General features: G+C 42.1%; 1 protein-coding gene across 2 annotated transcripts in view; it reads right to left on the bottom strand.

The window, feature by feature from the left end:
* Gapvd1 (GTPase activating protein and VPS9 domains 1) overlaps positions 1-23,440 on the bottom strand; it is a 494,617-nt gene that overhangs the window by 249,276 nt on the left and 221,901 nt on the right. For both annotated transcript variants that reach the window (XM_068389833.1, XM_068389834.1), the window contains 2 exons: positions 1,733-1,967; positions 1,464-1,553 (listed from right to left, as the gene is read on the bottom strand). In XM_068389833.1, coding sequence (XP_068245934.1) covers positions 1,464-1,553; positions 1,733-1,967 — 325 coding nt within the window. The remainder of the gene's footprint in view (positions 1-1,463; positions 1,554-1,732; positions 1,968-23,440) is intronic.

Genomic DNA, 23,440 nt, shown 5'->3' with positions numbered 1-23,440 from the left:
CCCAGAGCTTTCTTCACTCCATCCATCCACCCAAACCTTGGCCTTCCTCTTGTACTTCTCCCACCAACTCTTGCATTCATCACCTTCTTTAGCAGACAGCCATTTTCCATTCTCTCAACATGGCCAAACCACCTCAACACATTCATATCCACTCTAGCTGCTAACTCATTTCTTACACCAGTTCTCACTCTCACCACTTCGTTCCTAACCCTATCTACTCGAGATACACCAGCCATACTCCTTAGACACTTCATCTCAAACACATTCAATTTCTGTCTCTCCGTCACTTTCATTCCCCACAACTCCGATCCATACATCACAGTTGGTACAATCACTTTCTCATATAGAACTCTTTTTACATTCATGCCCAACCCTCTATTTTTTACTACTCCCTTAACTGCCCCCAACACTTTGCAACCTTCATTCATTCTCTGACGTACATCTGCTTCCACTCCACCATTTGCTGCAACAACAGACCCCAAGTACTTAAACTGATCCACTTCAAGTAACTCTCCATTCAACATGACATTCAACCTTGCACCACCTTCCCCTCTCGTATATCTCATAACCTTACTCTTACCCACATTAACTCTCAACTTCCTTCTCTCACAAACTGTTCCAAATTCTGTAACTAATCGACCAAGCTTCTCTTCTGTGTCTGCAACCAGTACAGTATCATCTGCAAACAACAACTGATTTACCTCCCATTCATGGTCATTCTCGTCTACCAGTTTTAATTCTCGTCCAAGCACTCGAGCATTCACCTCTCTCACCACTCCATCAACATACAAGTTAAACAACCACAGTGACATCACACATCCCTGTTTCAGCTTTTATACCTTGCTAAAAAGTTTTTGGCTAGTTTCACTTACTCATTCGTCATCACAAGGAGACTGAACAAGCAGAGACAATGGGGAGGAAACAAGAGGCCTGAGGAGGAAGTCGGGACTTCTTCGACATCAAGGAAGACCACAAAAGAGAATAATCCCTTTAAACTTCTTCTGTTGGCTACCAAACCACTCCCACTCAGAGAATGAACACTTCCTGAAAAAAAGGAAATTAATTAAACCTGCACTCTACCAAGCCAAAAGCATGTGACGTCATATAACCGATGTGTGTGTGAGAGGGGTGGCAGGTCTACACCCCGTTAACTAGCAGTAAGCTGTTTTACCTTAATAAAAAGTTTGTCTGGTTTCAGCTTTCGTCCATAGTAGAGAGCGAAAGGGTTTGTATTGTATGTTGGAACAAATAATAATTTAGAATGCACAGTACTTTTGATCTTTCTTTCTTAACTTCCATCTGACTTTTGAGTTTCTATTAAAAAATAAAGCTTATCAACTCTTTAACCTAAATTCAATCAAGGCTCATTAAAAGGTGACCAGTGAAATTCGATATGATGAAATTTATACTTAAGAGTTAAAACAAGGCAATTGATAAAGGCATAAAATGAGCAAGACACAAACCTCTTTGTCAAAATGGTCATAAAGATCGGATAATCTAAGGTCCGGGGGCTCCCAGCGGCTCATAGCTAGGACCTGAAGTATCTGAGCAACCTGTAAGAGAATGCAGAGTGTAAAGTCTCCTTCAGATGAATTAAAATCTGTTGTGGTCTAAATACCCCAAAACCTAACACTAACAAAATAAAATAATTACAATATACCACAAGAATGTTTTTATTAAACATAAGCTGAGTTAAGTACTGTACAGAAAGAACTGAAACAAGAAATCTCACCTGCATGAGATTAAATCTTGAAATGTGAGAAATGGGAGCATCACAGATTCCATGAGGTTCAGGTGTCACTAGTGCTGGACAAATAAAGCGAGGAAACACTAAATCTATGCAAATAGCACTAGCTTCCCTTACATCTACACGCTTGGCAGTTAGAAGCACATCATAAAGGACTCTAACCAGCCATAGGAGTGATGATGGGAAACAATTCATTGCTTCTTTTATACTCTCTATAAACCTGAAACAATAAAGAAAATCAAAATAAAAAAAGTATACAAATGATTTCTAGGCTCAACTTTGTCCTCTAACCAGCATTTATCATTTGACCAGTATCACTTCTTCAATATAATTAAAAAATATTTTCTATTTTAGTACATAATGCATAAAATACAGTATTATTCAGCCTATTCTATTCAATATACATACATTTCTTTACTAGCATTTCTTAAAGAATGTTCATTTATTACATTACATATTACCTAAATTCTCATTTAGTGCCATTTTAAATTTAATCATTGTTATCAACACGAGGAGATCTACTAACCCAATGTGTAAGTGCAATGTTCACATATTAAATTATATTCAAATCATACGTGTTTTATGTGTTGTGTGTTAGTCCTTTATCATTTCTACAACCGCATTTACATTGATTGAAAAAATAGCTGTTTAAACTCTTTACTTTACAAAGAAATCAACCCACATTGACCATATTACATACAAGGATCATGTTTACAGTAATAGAAAATACAGTACTGTACTGTACTGAATATTGACATCAATAATAATTTGAATTGTATTAATCTATCTATCTACCAAGGCACTTCCCCAAATTCTTAAGGGTAAACATAAAAAAAAAAAGGGGGGGGGACTTTCCTTCTCTTCGCCTCTCCCAGCCTGACGAGAGATTCAGCCAAGTTTGGTTGGTACTGTTAGGGAGCCACAGCCCACCCGATCCATATATATCACAGTTGGTACAATAATTTTCTCATACAAAAATCTCTTTACATTCATTCTGTCAGGAGTAGATACAATACTTTTAAAAGGATATAATGAAGCACAAATATATCTATTCCCAGTGTGAGCAGCGAGGCGAGACGAGATTCCACTGTGGCCCTGTTTGGGCAATCCTGTCATCTCTTCATTTTCATCAGTGCTTTGGAAGTAAACCAAGCCTCGCCGAGAGCGCCTTCCGTGATAAGGGAAGTGTCCTGCTTTGACCAAGATATCATCATCGTAATTAGTGGAGTCAGCATATTTTGAGAAACTGAGCCTGAGGGAAATCCTTGTTTAGGATATATGTCATCATGGAAGTACACGTGCTGCCCTTTTGTTACAACTTAACACGTGGTCCAGATTGCATCAGAAATTTCCCCTAGAAGCTTCCATGGTGTGATCGAAGAGGGCGTTTTTGAGGAAGTCAATAGAGAAGCAGAATTGTTAAAAAGAACGCCTTATATGGAGATGACCACTGCCCACTGTAATTAACTCCGTCCATACATGGGTATATAATTTTCAAGAAGAGATTGTCCAAGAGAGATAGGACAGGACATAAGACAAGAGAGGAACTATGTCCGAAGCAGATAAGATCCAAGTCCTAGCGAGATAAGAAACAGAGAAGACCAGAAGTCTGATAGAGCCAGATTCTAATCTTCCCATCAGACAACAAAAGCCTATCTCCAAAAGATCCTGCTATGGCTGAGAAGAAGAGACAAATTGAAGCAGCCAGCCCTCCCTGCTTGTGAAAAGAAGTAGCCAACACTGCCTGCAGCCTGCCTTCGTTCAACAGTATCATCGAATCATTGGAAGATGATCTCTGATGTCCCTTCTTGATGCCACCCTTTTTGTGACGTCTTCAAATCCGGTCATCGTGCCATTTTTATCTGAACTTCAACCGCCCTCCTGCAACGTTTTCAAGCCTTACTTCAACAGTATCATCATATTTTTGGAAGAAGACCTCTGATGTCCCATCTTGATGCCACACTTTTTGTGACGTCTTCGAATCCGGTCATCGTGCTAGTTTCATATGAACTTCAGCCGCCCTTCTGCAGCGTTCTCAAGCCTGAAGTCTCCGTACCAGTATCGTCTCAGCAGCTGCAGAAAACTATTCTTAAGTAGTTCTACCTTGTTGACTGCTCCCCCTTTCTGTTGGTGTTTTGATTGGTTTGGTTTGTCACTCAAAGTAACCGAAGAAGTAACATTAGTTTTCTTTGAAAGTTTGTGAATAAATATGTTGTGTTTTTTTCGTGTGTTTCTTTTTATATTCATTTCCCATATTTCAATTGGCGTTGTTGATATTTATTTTGCTTATTAAAAGAACCTGTAACGATTTTAGGATCGCAACACATTCCTAATCCTATATTCTCTACCACTACCTTCACTGGCCCCAAAAATTTACATCCTTCATTTACTCTCTGACATACATCTGCTTCCACTCCACCATTTGCTGCAACAACTGACCCCAAGTACTTAAAACTGATCTACTTCAAGTAACTATCCATTCAACATAACATTCAATCTAGCACCGCCCTCCCTTCTTGTGCATCTCATAACCTTACACTTACCCACATCAACTCTCAACTTCCTTTTCTCATACACCCTTCCCAAACTCTGTCACTAATCGATCAAGCTTCTACTCTGAATCTGCAACCAATACAGTATCATCCACAAACAACAACTGATTAACCTCCCCCTCATGATCACTCTCATCTATCAGTTTCAATCCTCGACCAAGAACTAAAGCATTCAACTCTCTTACAAGTCCATCAGCAAATAAACTGAACAACCATGGCAACATCACATATCCCTGTCTCAGCCTCACTCTCACTGAAAATCACTCGCTCACACTTCATTTCCTATCCTAACACATGCTTTACTGCCTACGTATAAACTTTTCACTGCTTGCAACAACCTTCCACCAATCCGTATAACCTCATCACATTCCACATCAATTCCCTATCAACATTATCTTAAGATTTCTCCTATCATACGCTTTCTCAAGATCCATAAATGCAACACACACCTCCTTACCTTTTGCTAAATATTTTTCAGAAACCTGGCTAACTGTAAAACTCTGATCCATACATCACATACTTCTCCTAAAACCTCCCTGCACTTCTAAGATTGCATCCCGTTTTATTCTTAATCCTATTAATCAACACACTACCATACACTTTTACAACCACACTCTACAAACTAATATCCCTAGAACTACAACACTCATGCACATCTCCCTTACCTTTGTATAGAGGAATAATATATGCACACACCTAGTCCACTGATACCATTGACAACATAAAACATACGTTAAACAATCTCATCAATATATTTCATGATATAGTCTTGTAGATAAAATAAAGCAAATAAAAATTCATCACATCATTTTCCCTGCTTATAAGAAGGTCTATAAGTGTTATTGTCATCATTGCAAAGTACCTCTTACAATGTGCCTTGCATTGTAAACTACAGATGATGATAAAAAAAAAAATTTCTCTTTACAACTGTCATCTCATCAAATTACTTTTTCATTTTTATTATTGTTGTTTTTATATTAGCAAAAACAACATCAATAATAATGGAATTTTATTAACAATATTTCTAACTCAACACTTACTTTGGGCTCACCTTGCTTCCCTCAACGAAGCTGTCTTTCTACTTATATCGTTAATAAATCAAAATATTCCCACTCTCCATCACTCCAATTACATTCCCTGTCGTAGTATGTTAGGGTTGGGCATGCCATCTGTGGAGCTCCATAATAAAACAATATTGACTTGGTAAACAATCAATATTCTAAGTAAAAAAAAAATAAAATAAAATAAAAAAAACTCATTGACAGCACTAATCAGTGAGGATAGTTGGGGAGGGAGGATATAAGCGGTGTGCTATGTGTATGCGTGTTGCTGTAAGTAAAGGTTATGCATTTCAGTTATTTCTCTTTATAACAAACTTACTTTTCTTCATAACAGTGATGTGCATCATCCTCCAATCATAGCTTACTTAGTTTATTTTTGTGTAAAGTTTCTTTGTAGTCATACCCGAAGTGTGGTGTTAGTAAATTTACTTTCTTTATTTGTTACCTTTATATGTTTATACCTGATTTGTTAGAGCATTTAATTAATCACCCTGGTCAAATAGTAGCCAATGATACACTTCTATACACCATTTTAGGGAGAATCACTACCAATTTATCATTGTTTATAACTTGGGAGTTGCAGGTTGGATGTGAGAAAATCATCGCTCTCGAGTGTAATGGCCACTACCAATCTATTATTACTTGAATACTTTACTGCATACACCACTGAATAAGTTTTGCTTATCATTCATTGCTATTTTTAATTCCTGGAAAGTATTTTTTTCAATGTTAGAGAAAATCTGTTAATTTCTAAAGGTAACTTTTTTGTATCCTTACATTTCAATGATCCCTTTCTTCTAGGTACCTCAGTATTATTTTTGTTAGCCAAATGAACAATGGTACAGGTAACACTGCTTTTTTACCACTTACCCACAACCTATCAACAACAGAGTGCCCAAGTACGTGTTGGAGTAATGATTCTTATAACTAAAATTCTGTTTAATGTACAGTATTTCAATTATTCATACCCTTGGTTCACCTTACTGAATTCCCCATTCTTGGCGAGATGGGTACGTGAGGGAAAGAGCCTAAAGGAACTATCATACAACTAAAACATTTCACAAACCAACCTGAAAAGGCTCACCAATGACACTTGCAAGAGCTGCTTTCATAATGTCTACTCCCTACCCTACCACAAAGGCATGGTACCATTATGACCAGAGTGGCTCAAGTGTATGCAAAACCCTCTTGATGGGACTGAAAGCATTGCAAGAATACAATCAACCAAACTTTAATCACAGTGGCAGGCAAACCAGACAGAATGCCAAGAGTCCTATCTCTATGAAACCAGACAACCTCTGGAATCCGAAGGCCAAGTTTTCTCTTCGAAGATAGTCCCGCATGCAAGTGTGGAAATACTGACACTCCTAGGTGTCCAAACAATATCGGGTAGTTGACAAGACCACCCCAGCTCCCACAACTGATTTTGAAAAAAAAATTACAATCTTGGATATCATGTCCCCTAAAATAATCTGGACAGTAAAATGGGTAAGAGTTTTGACAAAGAGGTTGGAGACAGTTGATAAATATGAAGGCAAATGAAGCAATTATAAGTACTGTACAGTAATAGAAATAGGATGAGAGAAATTTAGTCAAACTGAGAAAAAAGAAAATTCCGTAGTTCGAGAGCCCTCTTGCCCGTCACCAAGCTTCAGCACGGGAATGAATTGCTGTGCTGAAGCTCAATGACTTTATCAAGGCATTCTCACGTTAAAAGGGTCGACAAATCTTGAGATGCCCCTAGTAGGTAGAAGGGGAGGGAAGACGTACATGTCCATCCTGTCCCACGGATGTTGGAAGGCGTCTTGCCAGAAAGCCTGGGGATCCGGTACTGGAGAGCAGTAAACCAGAAGCTTCCGGTTTAGGGACGTTGCAAACAAGTCAATTGTCAGCAAACCCCACTAAGTCACAACTTTGTTGGCTATCTGTTGTTTCAAGGACCATTCTTTTCTGGGCTGAATCCGGCTGAAAGGGCTACCAAATTCTTTACCATCCACCTGAGGATTTCCACAGCTAGCTTTACCACAGCACTGTCACTCATCAGCACTACAGCGAGTCCTAATAGGACAGGAAAGGCTGCCTTTATTTTCGGGAGGTTTGTGGCACTGCTGCTCGGATTCAGACCATAGTCCGGATACCGTGAGGTGCAATAGATGAGTCTCTCACCCTTCTTCTGATGCATCCATGAACAACAACAAATCCGGAAGAGGAGAGAGAAGAACGACTCCCCTGAGCAGGTTGGTGTCTGACACCCACCATCTCAGGTTTTTCTTCTGCTCTTGCCCTATTGGCACCAGAGTGTTTAGTAGGTCCACGTACTGAGACTAAAAGGTCTTCAGCTGCCACTGTAGAGATTTCATGCGCAGACGACCGTTGGGGACTAACTTCTCTGGGCTATCTCTTTTGGTTTCTTTATTTGCTCCTCAGACAGAAAGATCTTGCCTAGTTTGATGTTAATTCTGATTCCTAGATTGAGCTGGTTGAAGGCAAGATTTCTCATACTTTACTATGATCCACAGAGCTTGGCAAAATGCAAGAAGTCTGTCTTGATGGGGAAGGACTCCTCGAGTCTGCAAGAATCAGCCAATCGTCTTGGTAATGAAGCAGACGAATGCCGTTCTTGTGTGTCCAGGTGGACACTAGGGTGAAAACCCGCATGAACACTTGGGTGCTGAGGAAAGGCCGAAATAAGGCACTTTGAACAGGTATATTTTTCCTCCTAACATGAATCTTAGGTACGTCCTTGAGGACGGATGAATAAGGGATTTGGAAGTACGCATCCTTGAGGTCTGGTGATATCATGAATTCCTGCAGTCTGACAGCCAGCCTGACTTTCTGGGCTGTCTCCATCATGAACGGGGTCTGATGTAAAAACTTGTTCAAGGTCAAGAGATCAATGACTGGAGAGCGTCATTCTCTAGCGTGGTCTGGACTTCGGCCTGTTTCTTCGCGGATGCCCTTGCTTAGGAATCTGACATCATAAGATGGAGGGTCAAAGGAGGGCGAGAGTTCGTAAAAAAGACAATGTAACCCTCTCTTAATACGGAAAAAGACCAAGGCTCTGCTCTGTGGAGCCTCCACCTCTGCCATCTGCTCCTCGGGCATCCCCCTACAGGTGGATTGGCTGGAGGAACACCTTCCCTAGTGGGATTATCCTCGTCTATCCCTCCTACCTCCTTCAAAGGGCTGTCCGGAGGCTTGCAATTGCTCTGCCTGCTTTGTCTGGGAGGTCTTCTTTTTTGGTCCCTGAGCTTCAGACACAGAAAAAATCTGTGCGGTGGAGGTACCGCTGAGTGTGAGGTGATCGCCCTATGGAAGAGGGAGTCCTGACTAGCCTTCCTCCATTTCTCTGCAACCTCATATATGTCCTCCACAATGATTAGTGAAGGACCATCCAGCAGGGCATTACGCAACCTCACCTCTTCCCTCTTCGGTACCTGCCTCTGGAATTTTGAGACTACCATATCGTGGCGCGTCAAACCCCACTTGACCCACTGGTTGACAACATTCTCGGTTAGGAACTCGAAACTCCTAGCCCCCGAGAGGAGGAAGGTTAACAGCGCTTCCTTCCTCTGAGGAAAGGAGAGGTTTTCATTCTTCACGAGGTAATCTACCATTCCCAACTAGAAATCCAACCATGAAATGGATTGCAAGGAACACCTTGCAACCATTTCCATGTTGGTGGCGTCTTCCGCATAGAAATGCGAAATGCATTGGCAAGGTTGCAAGTTTGGCCAAAGAAGAGTTATGCATTAGAGCCAAGATTGTTGGGTCTAACAGTAGAGATAGACCGTCCTCTACCATCTCGTAGCACTTACTCTGCAGGACACACAGAGGAGGTAACCGAGATGAATCCACAGATCAGAGGGATTGTGATATTCCTGCCACTTAGGTGTAAGCCCTCTTCTTTGCCGCCTTGATGCCCCCCCCCCCCACACACACACACACTTGACCGAGGTAAGGCTACCTAGTTTTGGAGGGTTTTGTGGCATGTCTCAGAAGAGGTCTATGATTGTGTTATTTCTCCTCCTCTGGGACCTGATCCGGCTGCCTTAGATTGTTGACCCTTTTTATGGAGAATGGAACTTACAGAAAAAGGCGATCAGCATTTTTGGGCTCAGCCATGTCGTCCTGATGGAAGGTTCCTTTAGGCAGCTTCCTAAGGGATATTTAGCTACAGTGATACTCCCAGAGAATTGACCATAGGTCTCCAGAATTCCAACTCCTGGCTCGAGTATCCTTAAGAAAATTCTTAAGGATATCGCATAATATCAGGGGACGTATTTCTTGATACGACACATGGCAATCATCACCCCAAATAGAGTTTTCGCTCTGAGGGGGAAGAGTGGTGAAAATGAAGGGGAGCCGTCATCAAGGTTACCCGGGGGATCCCCTTCCCGTACTACTACAGCGCCACACATGGCAACTCATTCCTTTTTTTATTAGTGAATTAAGCACGGTGTATCTCCCCCTTGCTCTCGGTGTCTTGTTACTATTCTTGGATTTATCATGCATTCTCCAGCATCTTCATCCTCTGGAAAGTTGAACATTTAATCTTTCCTGTGTATAATTTTTAGCTCCCTTCTCACAGCACACTGTGGAGAACTTTCGCTGAGAAGGGGAAAGCTCTGGATGAAGGAGCAAGAAAGGTAGGGTGCTTCTTGTTCAACACAGAAATTTTGGAGTTGGTATATCCTGCCTTCTTCAGGCTACTCGTCAAGAGAGCCTGTGCCTTGTCGTGGTCGAAAACCATGACTTCCTTGGGTTCCGTCTCTTCCTTAGACACCGGCTCATTATTCAGCCGGATGAAACATTCCGGGTAAGCCGAAAGGTTTGGCCAGAATTGAATGTCGTCCAGGGAGATGGCTCCCATCTTCTCCGAAATGTAGAGTTTCCCATTCATCATGGGCATGAACTCTGCATACCTCCAGGGATTGGTTTCGGAGCATGGTGGCAGGTCAGACACTTTGGGTCGCTTGTATGACCCATGAGAAGTAACTACGCGGGTTGTTTCCCGGAATTCCTTCCTCATATCTATGTTTTCCTTCCGTAGAGATTCAACTAGTTGCTGGATCTGGGCCACAACCACTTGGCCCAGCAGGTCTAGTTGAGGGGTTGGAGCCGAAGAAGTTGACGGCACAGGCTGAAATGCCGACACAGACCGAAGAGGGTCCTCCGATTCTATCGACTCAAGATGATCTTCATCTCCAGGTGGTTGGGCCACCTCTTCTTCAGGGTCCTCTTGAAAGAGACCCTTTTCAGTGTCCGAGGACACTTCTGACATCCTCTCCTGATGGATGTCCATGCCTTGTAAAGCCTCGTTGATATCGGCCTCTATTGCAAGTTGTATGCAGGGAGGTCTGGGTCGTGCCTGAGGTATGACGGCATTAGCTGTTGCTTTCGGGAACAGCAGGCTTCTCATCAACTCGCTTGGTAGGTACAGTCCCGGAGAATTCTTTTAGAACCCTCGTACCCACTTCCTAAGCGTTTCCCTCGCAGTATCCCTCGACTCCGATGTCTTGGGATCGCTGAAACCCTTGGTCATCAAGGCCGAGCAGACGTTGCAATCCTTGGGATCCCAACATCTCAAGGTTTCAGTTGCGATGGAGAAGACGGCATGAGACCTGCATGGTTTGACCACAAAAGTCCCTACTCTTGTGGTTACAAAAGATCACCTCACACTTCACCTTGGGCTCCTCCTGTAAAGAGAGAAAAAGGTGAAATGAGTATGGGGTAATTTATCACTGATAAATTAAATTAAATTAAATTCATGCATTAAAATAGCACTTACCATTATCATTATAGCTTAGGATAGTAAGCTAGAAAGAAAATAGATAACACACACATCTGTGTCTCCTGTCCAGGCAATTGCTGTGACCTCCTTCAATATTAATATTTAGAATTTCCTTATTAAGGAAATCTAGGGTGGAAGAGCTCTAAATTCTAGAGCTAAAGTTAGTGTATAGTAGCAATAACCCTTTCACAATGGAATATTAATAATGTAGGGTAAAGAAATTATGTTCTGATGACCTATGGCACATCAGGAGGATATTGAAGGAATTCTTCACTTCAACATTATTTTAGCGGTCTCAACAATGGACAGTGAAAGGACACACAGAATATGTTTGAAAATATACTACTGTATATTGTATACTATAGTTTTCTAACTGCAGTATGTACTATACTGCAGAAATACTGGCTACTGTATAATCATATACTGTAGTTCTGCCGGCTTGTTGTCGGCTAGGCTAGTGCCTGACGGCACTAGCCGACACAGAGAGAGAAAGCATGGAGAGAAGGGCTACCGTATTATTATAGTTTAGTACAATAACTAGGGTTGTAGGGACTACTGTTCCTACTGCCTTCTTCCAGAATGAGGATTCAAATGGAAGGGGGGAATGTAATCATGCTAGCTTCCATCCAGCCACAGTATCTGTTGCCGGCTGCTCTGCCGGCTCCAAGGTTTGTGGATGGCAGTCCAAGAGAGGACTGAAGAAAACTCAAAGTTATAAGGGTCTCCCACCGGCAGCCGTCATGGCCGGCATAACCTTTCCCGGAGCCTTGCTTCCGTTAGGGGGAAGGTCGAAGCGGCAATCCAGCCGCCTTTGTAGGAGCCCAGCCAGCATCGCAATCCACCAGGCAAGTGGGAAGATTGTATAATACCGGCAAAGATATTGTGACGGCTAGGCCATCACTAGAGGACAGAAAGGGAAAGGGAAAAGGGTCTTATATTTTGTGTCGAAAGAAGGCCGTCTGCCTCCCACTATCAGTCACAAACACAGAAATTATATTTTCATAATAAAATAAATTTTTGAACATACTTACCCGCTGGTTATATAAGAATGGCTATAGTCCCTTGGACGCTCCGCAGAAATTCAAAATCTCGTGGCAATCGCAGACATGCCAGGTGTACACTAGCGCCCTGGCGGTAGATAGGCCAAACTATTCCAAACACTTCAGACCTTCCATGCCTCTTGGTCTCTAGAGGGGAGGAGGGCGGGATTATAACTTATATATCCAGAGGGTAAGTATGTTCAAAAATTTATCTTATTATGATAATATCATTTTAAACATAAAACTTACCCGCTGGTTATATAAGAATGGCTGATTGACACCCTTGGTGGCAGGTCAAAGACAGCAACATGATTGGAAATTCACTTAAGAGTTAAATATAACCACTTAAGAGGTTCGTACCTGATAAGGAAGCTGACTTCAATGGTTCTCTGTCTCATTATGTCTGCTATCCTTACGACATCCAGCGGTCCACTCAGGGGGCTGAAGATCTCTAAGAGCTGTCAAACGGTTCAATAACCTATAACATGACAGGACCTCAACTAATACCCTTGTTCCGGGCGTTCTCTAGGAACAAAATGACCACCTGACTAAATAAAAAATTGCGGAAGATTGCCGACCAATCTTCACGTACAATCATAAAAACATATATAAAAGTTATTATTATTATTATTACTATCCAAGCTACAACCCTAGTTGGAAAAGCAAGATGCTATAAGCCCAGGGGCTCCAACAGGGAAAAATAGCCCAGTGAGGAAAGGAAATAAGGAAATAAATAAATGAAGAGAACAAATTAACAATAAATCATTCTAAAATAAGAAACAACGTCAAAACAGACATGTCATATAATAAACTATCAACAACATCAAAAACAAATATGTCATAAATAAACTATAAAAAGACTATGTCCGCCTGGTCAACAAAAAAGCATTTGCTCCAACTTTGAACTTTTGAAGTTCTACTGATTCAACCACCCAATTAGGAAGATCATTCCACAACTTGGTCACAGATGGAATAAAACTTCTAGAGTACTGCGTAGTATTGAGCCTCGTGATGGAGAAGGCCTGGCTATTAGAATTAACTGCCTGCCTAGTATTACGAACAGGATAGAATTGTCCAGGGAGATCTGAATGTAAAGGATGGTCAGAGTTGTGAAAAATCTTATGCAACATACATAATGAACTAATTGAACGACGGTGCCAGAGATTAATATCTAGATCAGGAATAAGAAATTTAATAGACCGTAAGTTTCTGTCCAACAAATTAAGATGAGAATCAGCAGCTGAAGACCAGACAGGAGAACAATACTCAAAACAAGGTAGAATGAAAGAATTAAAACACTTCTTCAGAATAGATTGATCACCGAAAATCTTGAAAGACTTTCTCAATAAGCCTATTTTTTGTGAAATTGAAGAAGACACAGACCTTATATGTTTCTCAAAAGTAAATTTACTGTCGAGAATCACACCTAAAATTTTGAAAGAGTCATACATATTTAAAGAAACATTATCAATACAGAGATCCGGATGTTGAGGAACCACCGTCCTTGACCTACTTACAATCATACTTTGAGTTTTGTTAGGATTCAACTTCATACCCCATAATTTGCACCATGCACTAATTCTAGCTAAATCTCTATTAAGGGATTCACCAAGAACAGTGGTACTGGGAATTTAGGGAAATATAGTGGTGAATGTTTCACCTACTACTGCACTCGTTGTTACGAATGATCCCAAAACGTAGCCGTCCTCACAAAGAGACCGGATACGGTATAAGTAAAGCAAGGCGAATACAGGATTACCCCTTCACAAGGCTGTATGCACGATGCTTTGCAGAGAACAGTTTTGCTTAAAAGTTACAGAAGCTCCCACAGCTAACTTCATGAGTCTTTACTCTTTCGACAGCTTAAGATCTGTCACACCACAGTGTGAGAGAGCCTTTGTAATTAAAGTCTATACGAAGTGATAGAGCATTTTAGACATAGATAGCGCAGGCCTCTTGACCGCGCACCAAAGAGCCTTGCATAGTCTCAACTCATTTAGTCCTGTCCTGATAAAACTTCATCATTTTAACCGGATAAAAAACTCTCCTTAACTCTTTACAAACCATATTCGAGAGAATAGTGATCTTGAAAGATTTAGGCCATGGATGAGAAGGACGTTTGTTAATGACCAAGAATCCAGGTTGCAAGGTGCCTATGGCTTATCCATTCAGAAGACCATGATCTTGCTGAAAGAGTGAACTTCACTAACTCTCAACAGTTGCCAGACTTACTCAGAAAAGTCTCCAAAAACAGACCTTAAAAAAGAAACCGAGTGTAAAGGCTCGAATCTGTCACTATCGCGGAATTCCAGAAACAACCTCTAAATTCTAGGCTGGCGAATCTTGCCGACGCTTTTAAGTCATCTCAAAAGATCTGAGAAGATCTATAAGGTCTTTATTTGATAGCTCCAATCTCCTGCGTCTGAAGACAGCTGCCCACATACTCCTGTACCCCTTGATGGTCGAGGAGGAAAAAATGTGTTTTCTTCTAAGGTCTAAAAAGAAATAGGCCACTTGTGTTCTAGAGTTACTAAATAAAGAGACTGCTTTAGCTCTACACCACTCCATAAAACCTTCTATTTGGGCTGCAAAACCTTGAGGTAAAAGGTACTTTGTACAAGCGATAGCCTCAGCTGCCTCCTTCGAACAACCCTCTAGATCTTAAGAGGTTTTCCGAAATATTGGAGGCAGCCAGACCTAAAGCTTGATGGTTTAAAATAAAGCGTTCGTGATACTGACACAGGGAAACAGACTGATGACATGCTTCCAGCATGCACCCCGCATGGTCCCAGCATGAGTCCAGTATGGTTCCAGCATGCTGCATATGCTCAACATGTCGTGAGTGTGTCAAGATCTAGACCGCCTCCCGAAACGCGTCCAGATCGGTCACAAAAAACCGATATTGAAGCTAGGCTTGTTGAAAAGAAGCATCAACAACGTGAACCTCATGCTGTGAGGTTAAGACCTGATCGCGTGTAACCAGCGAGAGTTCAACATACTTGAAGCCAAAAGCTTGACGCGAGGGAGCGTTAGCTGCGTGGCCAGAGAGACGTGAAGGAGAGACAACAGTCTGTCCATACTGCTGTGAGAAAAAGACTTGACTGTATGCGTCTAGCATGCGACCAGAATGCCGCATGAGTTTGCATTGCCGTAAGGTGTCAGCGTGCTGTATGCTTTCACCTTGCCGTGTGGATACAGCGCTCTGTGTGCGTCCCCCCAGTTGCAAATCTACAGCGTGCCGCGAGGAGGCGACAGCATCGCGTCCAGTCAGTGGCGCAAAGAAGCAACTGTTAGTCTATCATGAGGCAGGAAAAACCTGACTGACCTTATCCAGCATACAGTATGTCCAGGCTGACACATGCGTCTAGGTTGCTTGGGATTTCAGATTGACCAGTTTGCTGAGAGCTGTCCGCGTGTAGCATGCGCGAAGGTAAGACAACTTGTTGAAAGGATCAACTTTGACTGTCAGCGTCCAGCATACGACTAGAGTGGCGTCTGCGTGAGGGAGAGACCAGAACTGGCGTCTGCGTGACGTCTGCCGTAAGGGAGAGACCAAACTGCCACATGCGTCTGCTCTAACGCTTCCCGTAACACAAGCATATCTCTGCGAGGAAACGTTGCTGAGCATTGGAGAACTACGCTGTCTGATACTAACGGAGGACCGTTTCTTTGGTCTATGGTAGTCCTAGACTCTTTTAGGAGAAATTTCCCCCCCCCACCCCCCGAGAATTGTAAACACCAAAAAGAGATGAAATTTACCTCTTTTAGCTCAGACCAAACCTACAAACGCAGGGCACCGTGTGCGCCAACTCAAGCAGGAGTGATGGCTGTGAGAGATCATCGACCGTAGTCCCGTGAGCAACCTGGGAAAGTCCTTGTGACATTTCCAGCGCACCTTGTGCGTGACCTGAACGTATCTAATGCTGCGAGAAACCGTCAAAAGTAGTCGCTAGACCCCAGAGGAAAGTACCAGACATTCCCCGAAACTGGGGGAGGAGAAGAAGCGTGAACAGAAGCAAACTGAGCACCCTTTCCCTCGATGAACTATGATTTTGGTGCTGACAGGTCGCCTTCTTTCGAAAAGAAAACCTTCGGCGAACATCAGTTACTGCAGGATAAGTTATTAGAAAACATACGACTTCTGAAAGGTCTTGGACGTATTGGTTGGTGACTACCAAGTCTAGTTTTTGCGTCCTTCGACGAGGAAAAACTCTTTCTTCCCTGAAAGAGCGTAAGATTCCAGAGGAAGAGCCCGGATTGTATGCGACTTGTCTGACTTCCGCTTCTCTCGTGGAAGTAAACACGGTCGATTGCTTCCAGCTTAAGCATCGCGACACGCCTGCTGCAAGGGTAAGTCCTGTTTGCGTGCGTTCATGACGAGTAACTCCCTAGTCTAGTAGACATGGAAAACGTAAAACGCCATCTTCGTTAGGGAACTGCGTCCTATTACGCAGGAAAATGTCACAAGATCCATGATACCATAGTGATGACGAACTGATCGCTTCAAGACATCCAAACTTCGCTCTTCTCAAGAGACTACGTCACATGGTTGTCATAGGTAGCGAAGCGTCCACACTGACGCTGACGTTCCGCTCCGTTGACGTTCCGCCCCGTTGACGCTTCGCTCTGTTGACGCACCGCTCCACTGACGCTTCGCTTCGCTCCGCTCTGATGTCTGTCATGTCGCTTAGTAGCATGCTCTGCTGCCTGGCGAACGTCGGCGCGCCTGAATAGACTGACACTAGGCGCTATGAGCGGTCGGTTGGCGTTGAGCAGGTACTTGAAGCGATGCATCCACCTTCTCCCACCGTTGAACATTGCGGCTGGTAGGCCGCCTGTGCAACAACGAGTCATCACAGGAAAAGGTTAAGTCGCCTGTGCGACCGCATCAAAACCGGAATCGTGACACTCAACCGCACTGCCAACGGCAGGCTGATAAGACTGCACAAACAAAGATGGTTCCTGTTTCATGTCTAACAGCAAAGACCAATTAGGATCAACCTTAGGCAACACGTATGCAGCATTATCTTCGTCGATTCCATAGCGCTCCCCACTGTTGGGAGACAAACACTCATCTTGTGGAAGCAGCGGCACTACATCCGCGCCACATGAAACGTAACACACGCAGAATGAATCTAATTTTGTTTTCAGCTTTGCGCCTGCAGCACGTCCTCGTCTAATGTTAGAAAACACTATTACCTCGCCTTATCTATACCGAGGGTGAGCGTTCTGGGGATCGTCAGAAAACGCTCGAGGGGACTTCTGTTCGGGTCTTAAAAGACTGTAACGCCCGGCTACCCTTTCGATTCCTTTCGCAGTTCGACTCAACTTCTCCCCTGGGTCCGAGAGCTTGAAAGAGGTCTAAGGCTAGGATAACGACAGGTCCTAACAGAAGCACCCTCCACTGAATAAAATTCATTGCACTAATTTAGCACTAAAAATTTGCATTTTACTCTTTGGTAAAAAAAGATATTTTCACAATTATTGAAAACCAAAGTATACGCGCTCTCAAACAAAATGACCCCCGTAGAGAGAGACTTACAATTCTGTCAATGGTTTGAATGGGAATGCAAAAGTCACTGAATCCCATATAAATGTAACACAATATTAAATATAAAATATTACCTTAATAGATATAAGAAAAGAATATCTCTATAAATTAAAACACACCCTTATATTAAGGGGTTCCAGTAACAGGCGAATTATCACCCGTACCCATTGGAACATCTACAATTAATATACGAACAAATTTAGTATTCCAAAAACCACCAAGTAAACAACGATACACAGAATCGTGTGCTACATCGATTGTAAAGAATACTGCGTCGTATATACATTAACTGAACTGTAACTTCCTTCAATCTCTGACTAAAGAAAAATACTGAAAGGACCAATTAATTGCAAAATAAAATGTTCTTTTTACATAGTTCAATTTAAAAACTTGAGTTGTAAGAAGAATGTACTATTCATAAAAATCGCTACAAAGAGATATCGTAATATCGTAATGATACTGACAACTGCGTAACATAAATAAACAGAACGCTAGTTAATCATTGAAAACAGATCGAAGATTATCTAAAGAACACCTATTAAAAGGATAAAATGTTCTTAAAATAACAAAATCCTTCAACTTAATTTATAACTTAATACTTCAAAAGAAAGTATTCACTTATCATTCTTTGTAAAAAGGCAAGTCAGAATTTTAGCCTACGTCATAAGGCTGTGACGACATCAATGGCCGAGATGTTTACATCCCGCCCTTATGCTTTCGTGAGGTTTAAAATAGGTTGCAAAACCTTCTAATCCTACCTTTTAAGTTATAAACCCGTGATCACAGATCAAACAAACAAATAAGCGAATGCCAGTACCCAAAAATTAGGTATATATTACCAAAGTATTTCTAAAATCCAGGTTAATAACGAGTGAATTCCAAAACTTCTTGCTCGCAAGAGCGCAGGGAAGTTCTGAAGTGTTTGGAATAGTTTGGCCTATCTACCGCCAGGCCGCTAGTGTACACCTGGCATATCTGCGATTGCCATGAGATTTTGAATTTCTGCGGAGCGTCCAAGGGACTATAGCCATTCTTATATAACCAGCGGGTAAGTTTTATGTTTAAAAACATAAGTTTCTATACAAGCGTCGTTTTGGGGGGCAGAGGAATAACGATTCCTCAGCCTAAGACCTTGCCGGATATAAGACATGTCTTCTAGACCATAAGGGAGAGGGTGGCGGCAATTGTACTACCACTTTCGGTTGTGGGCTGGGGAAGCCGGGCTTCCTATGCCTGCAACTGAGAACCGGCAGGGGAATGACTAGTCCCCAGTCTGTAGAGTTGTCGACAACAAGAGGAATACTCTGAGTTACTGTCGTAATTCAAAGCCGGGATACTCACCGGCAAAGAGGGAAGACAGAAACACAAGCCTAGTCAAGCCAGAGTACACTACTCTATGGCAAGACCAAGATAGGGTTGTTGCCTAATGGCGGCACTCAGAGGGAAGGAAGGGTTTACCCTTAATCTCTAAAAGAGACGAGTATCGAATTATATTAGTAATTCTAGGAGATATACTATCTCCGACTGAATTGATAAAACGATACAAGAGGGTAAACGGGGATAATGTACGAAAGTACAGTATACTATACAGTGAACCCTCGTTTATCGCGGTAGATAGGTTCCAGACGCGGGCGCGATAGGTGAAAATCCGCGAAGTAGTGACAGCATATTTACCTATTTATTTAACATGTATATTCGGACTTTTAAAACCTTCCCTTGTACGTAGTACTGTTAACAAACCACCCTTTAATGTACAGAACACTTAATGCATGTACTACAGCACCCTAAACTAAAACAGGCACAAATATTAAAGGCGATTTTATATCATGTGTTTCCTAAACACCTAAAAAGCACGATAAAAAATGGCAACCAATGTTTTGTTTACGTTCATCTCTGATCATAATGAAGAAACAAACTCATTTAGTGTACACATATATGTATAGGTTAGTTTTTGCATCGATTATATTGATTATATAGTACTGTATGTTGATTTTTTTATTACCAATGTTTTAGTTTACGTATTTTTCTTAGGACTTCCAAATGAAATCTTTTTCTTTATGACGCCGCCTGAAACGACGGCGTGTACGCTCAGTAAACAACCACGCTCAGAACAAACAAGGCATTTAACGCGCATGATGATAGTGATAAATAATGATACAGTACATACTGTACAGTATTTACAGTAAAAGCATTTACAAAATATGTTACCTTACAAATATAAATTATACAGTACTTGTACGTAGCAAAGCAGGATAACAATTTGAGAGAGAGAGAGAGAGAGAGAGAGAGAGAGAGAGAGAGAGAGAGAGAGAGAGAGAGAGAGAGAGAGAGAGAGAGAGAGAGAGAGAGATTGTTTTACGTACGAATGTAAATTTTAAACAAAAAAATATGATAGGTTACAACATGTAGACTTTTAAAACCTTCCCTTTAACTTAATGCATACAGTACGTACATTACTAAACTATAAAACAGGTTAAAGTAAAAAATAAAGATTGTTACTGTACTCACCACGAAAGAAGTTCAAGAAAAACTTGAATGACGATGGCGATGAATTTGCTGCACAGTAGAAATGATGATGATGAAGCTGATGATGTGTTCTACTGTGCAGTCAATGATAGTATTTTACGTCTCTTCAGACGGAGGTGTCTTTTCCTGGGACACCTCTTCAACTTCTTCCTGGGAAACTTCTTCAATTTCTTCCGAAGGCGTACTAGCAGGAGGAACTGGCTCTTTTTTGCGAGGCTGGAAGAACATTGTGATCGGAAGTTGTTGCCGCTGCTGCTTTTTTCGATCCAAGAGCATCCTGTAGGGAGTCATGATGTCATCGACCTTATTTGAGAATTGCATCGAGCGAACCATATCCTCGTCCCACTCTTGTAACATTTCTTTCGCCTCCTTCATATGGTTGCAGAACTTGGCAAGCCGTTCTAATGTTAAGCCCGTTTCTTCGACATTTTCTTGGGTCTCTTCCTGGGTACCCTCACTTTCTTCCTCACTTGCCGATTTCGTCAGGTCTTCGAGGTCTGCGTCAGTTAGGGGCTGGGAATGGCAGTCCAACAACTCGTCGACGTCTTCAGTCGTCATGTCGCCAAACCCGTCACCTCCAATTATGTCAGCCAACTGCACAGATTTCCGTATTGCAGAGTGTTGGATTTCCGACGGAGTAAATCCCTTGTCGTCGTAAACAATATCGGGCCAGAGCTTCTTCCAGCTCGCATTCACGGTTGCAGGTTTCATCTCTTGAAGTGCCTTTTGAATATTCTGCAGGCACGTGGCTATGGTGTACTGCTGCCAGTACGCCTTCAAGTTGAAATCTTCATCCTCGTCATCTTGGGCAGCATCCACACACGCAACGAGGTCCGCCAAGGTATTCTTCGTGTAGAGGGCCTTGAACGCCCTGATAACCCCCTGGTCCATCGGTTGAATTAATGACGTGGTGTTGGGTGGCAGGAACTCAACCTGAACGCCCTCACGCGACAGGTCAGTTGCGTGTCCACCAGCGTTATCCATAAGGAGAAGGATCTTGAATGGCAAGCCCTTCTCTAAGAGATATTCATGGACTTGCGGGATGAAACACTGGTGGAACCAGTTGGAGGTCAGCATCTTCGTAATCCATGCTTTTTGATTATGCATCCAGTACACGGGAAGGAGATTCTTATTTTTATTTTTCAAAGCGCGAGGATTTTTCGACTTATAAATAAGCCCCGGCTTTAACAAAAATCCAGCAGCATTGCCACACATCACGAGGGTAACGCGATCCTTGAATGCCTTAAAGCCAGAGGCTTTGGCTTCCTCTTTGAACAGGAAAGTTCGCGACGGCATTCTCTTCCAAAACAAGCCGGTTTCATCCATATTAAACACTTGTTCCGGCTTGTATCCACCTTCAGCGATAATGTTCTTGAAAGTCTGGTTCACGTAAGTTTCAGCAGCGGCAGTGTCAGCGGAAGCAGACTCCCCATGCAGGGAAACGCTTTTCAGGGCGAAGCGTTTCTGAAACTTCGCGAACCATCCTTTGCTTGCGGAAAAACGTTTCTGAGGCTGGGAATCAGTGGATGTCCCTGGTTGAGGATCATCTGCATCATCATCCTCTTCAGCATGGTTGCCGTCGTCGTCTTTAGGTTCCTTTGCAGCAAAATTCTCATATAAGCTCAAAGCCTTTGTTTGGATGGTGTTCGTATCCAACGCTATGTTCTTCTTCCGGCAGTCGGCAATCCACACAGCTAAAGCACCTTCCATGCGTACGATCGTTTTATTACGCGTTGTAACGACTCGCTTCGCTGATCTGCTAAAGGTGATTGCAGCAGTCTTTCTAATGTTCGCCTCGTCCTTTTTGATATAGCGAACGGTGGATTCGTTGATGCCAAAATGGCGGCCGGCGGCCGCGTAACTTCTACCATCTTTTAACATGTCGAGAAGCGTAACCTTCTCAGCTATCGTCATCATCCTTCGGTGGCGTTTAGGCTCACTACCAGCCTTACTAGAAGCAGAACGCTTGGGAGGCATTGTACAGTAGGATTTAACAGAAAGTTCAACAAAAAGTTCAACTTAAAACAGTCGCACACAGCACAGATTAAACTTCACAAACTTAAGAACGTCTACTCAGCAATACGCGGAAAGAGAAAGTGAACGATCCAGCCCCGCGAGAACTTTGATGCTGCGGGTAGAAGATGCGGGCAAAACACCAATCACAGGCTAGATAACAAAACTTGAGTTTTGATTCGTCATCTATCAGCGCTTGAACCAATCACAACCCGTCTTACAGTACTATGGTGCGTTGGTTACTCATAGAAGATGCCCCGCGCATAATGAACGTACGTAGATTAAGTACAATACCGTAATAATAATAAATAATGATAATAATACTGTACAGTAATAATAATAATAATAATGATTAATAATAATAATAATAATTTTATTAACAACAACAACAATAATAATAATAATAACAATAATAATAAAAATTTACGTACGCTATTTTACGCTCTCTCTCTCTCTCTCTCTCTCTCTCTCTCTCTCTCTCTCTCTCTCTCTCTCTCTCTCTCTCTCTCTCTCACGCTTACAGTATTCGAAATGTGATTTTTGCAACAAAGAATATTATTGGATGCAGTACTGTACTACGTACGTATACATACAAAAGATTCATGGAAAAGAAGCACATCCATTACAGTACACACCATTCTAATATGGTATGACTGCATCTGATTTGCGTTTCATGTTCGATTTAATTTTACTACGTACTGAATTATCGTATGATCACATTCTCTTTTCGTGTTTTATTTCTTTCTGTGCTGAATTATATATCATATGTAATGCAATGAACAATCAGTAAGAGCAGATATTACTAATTACAGTATTAATGGAATTACAGGTAACAAAATATCGTATTTGGTTGTCTTCAGATTTCGCGGTATTTTCGAATTTTCCGGAAAATCCGCGATATGTATATATATATGGGTTATGGGAAAACCCCGCGAAGTGGTGAATCCGCGATTGTCGAACCGCGAAGTAGCGAGGGTTCACTGTAACGCATTAGGCTAGCCCAGCGCGAGTTGGGATCTAAGCTACGCTACGTCACCGAGACCCTATCGTATACGATCGACACATTACACAAGAGGAAATATATGTGCATGATCTTATCTTCACTAGTATAATTTGCCTAAATAGCTATAATTCATTAAAGCTAAATACCGGGAAC

The sequence above is a fragment of the Palaemon carinicauda genome, chromosome 16, assembly GCF_036898095.1.
Source record: "Palaemon carinicauda isolate YSFRI2023 chromosome 16, ASM3689809v2, whole genome shotgun sequence".
NCBI classification, from domain to species: Eukaryota; Metazoa; Arthropoda; class Malacostraca; order Decapoda; family Palaemonidae; genus Palaemon; species Palaemon carinicauda.
This window is presented reverse-complemented; position numbering and strand designations above follow the sequence as displayed.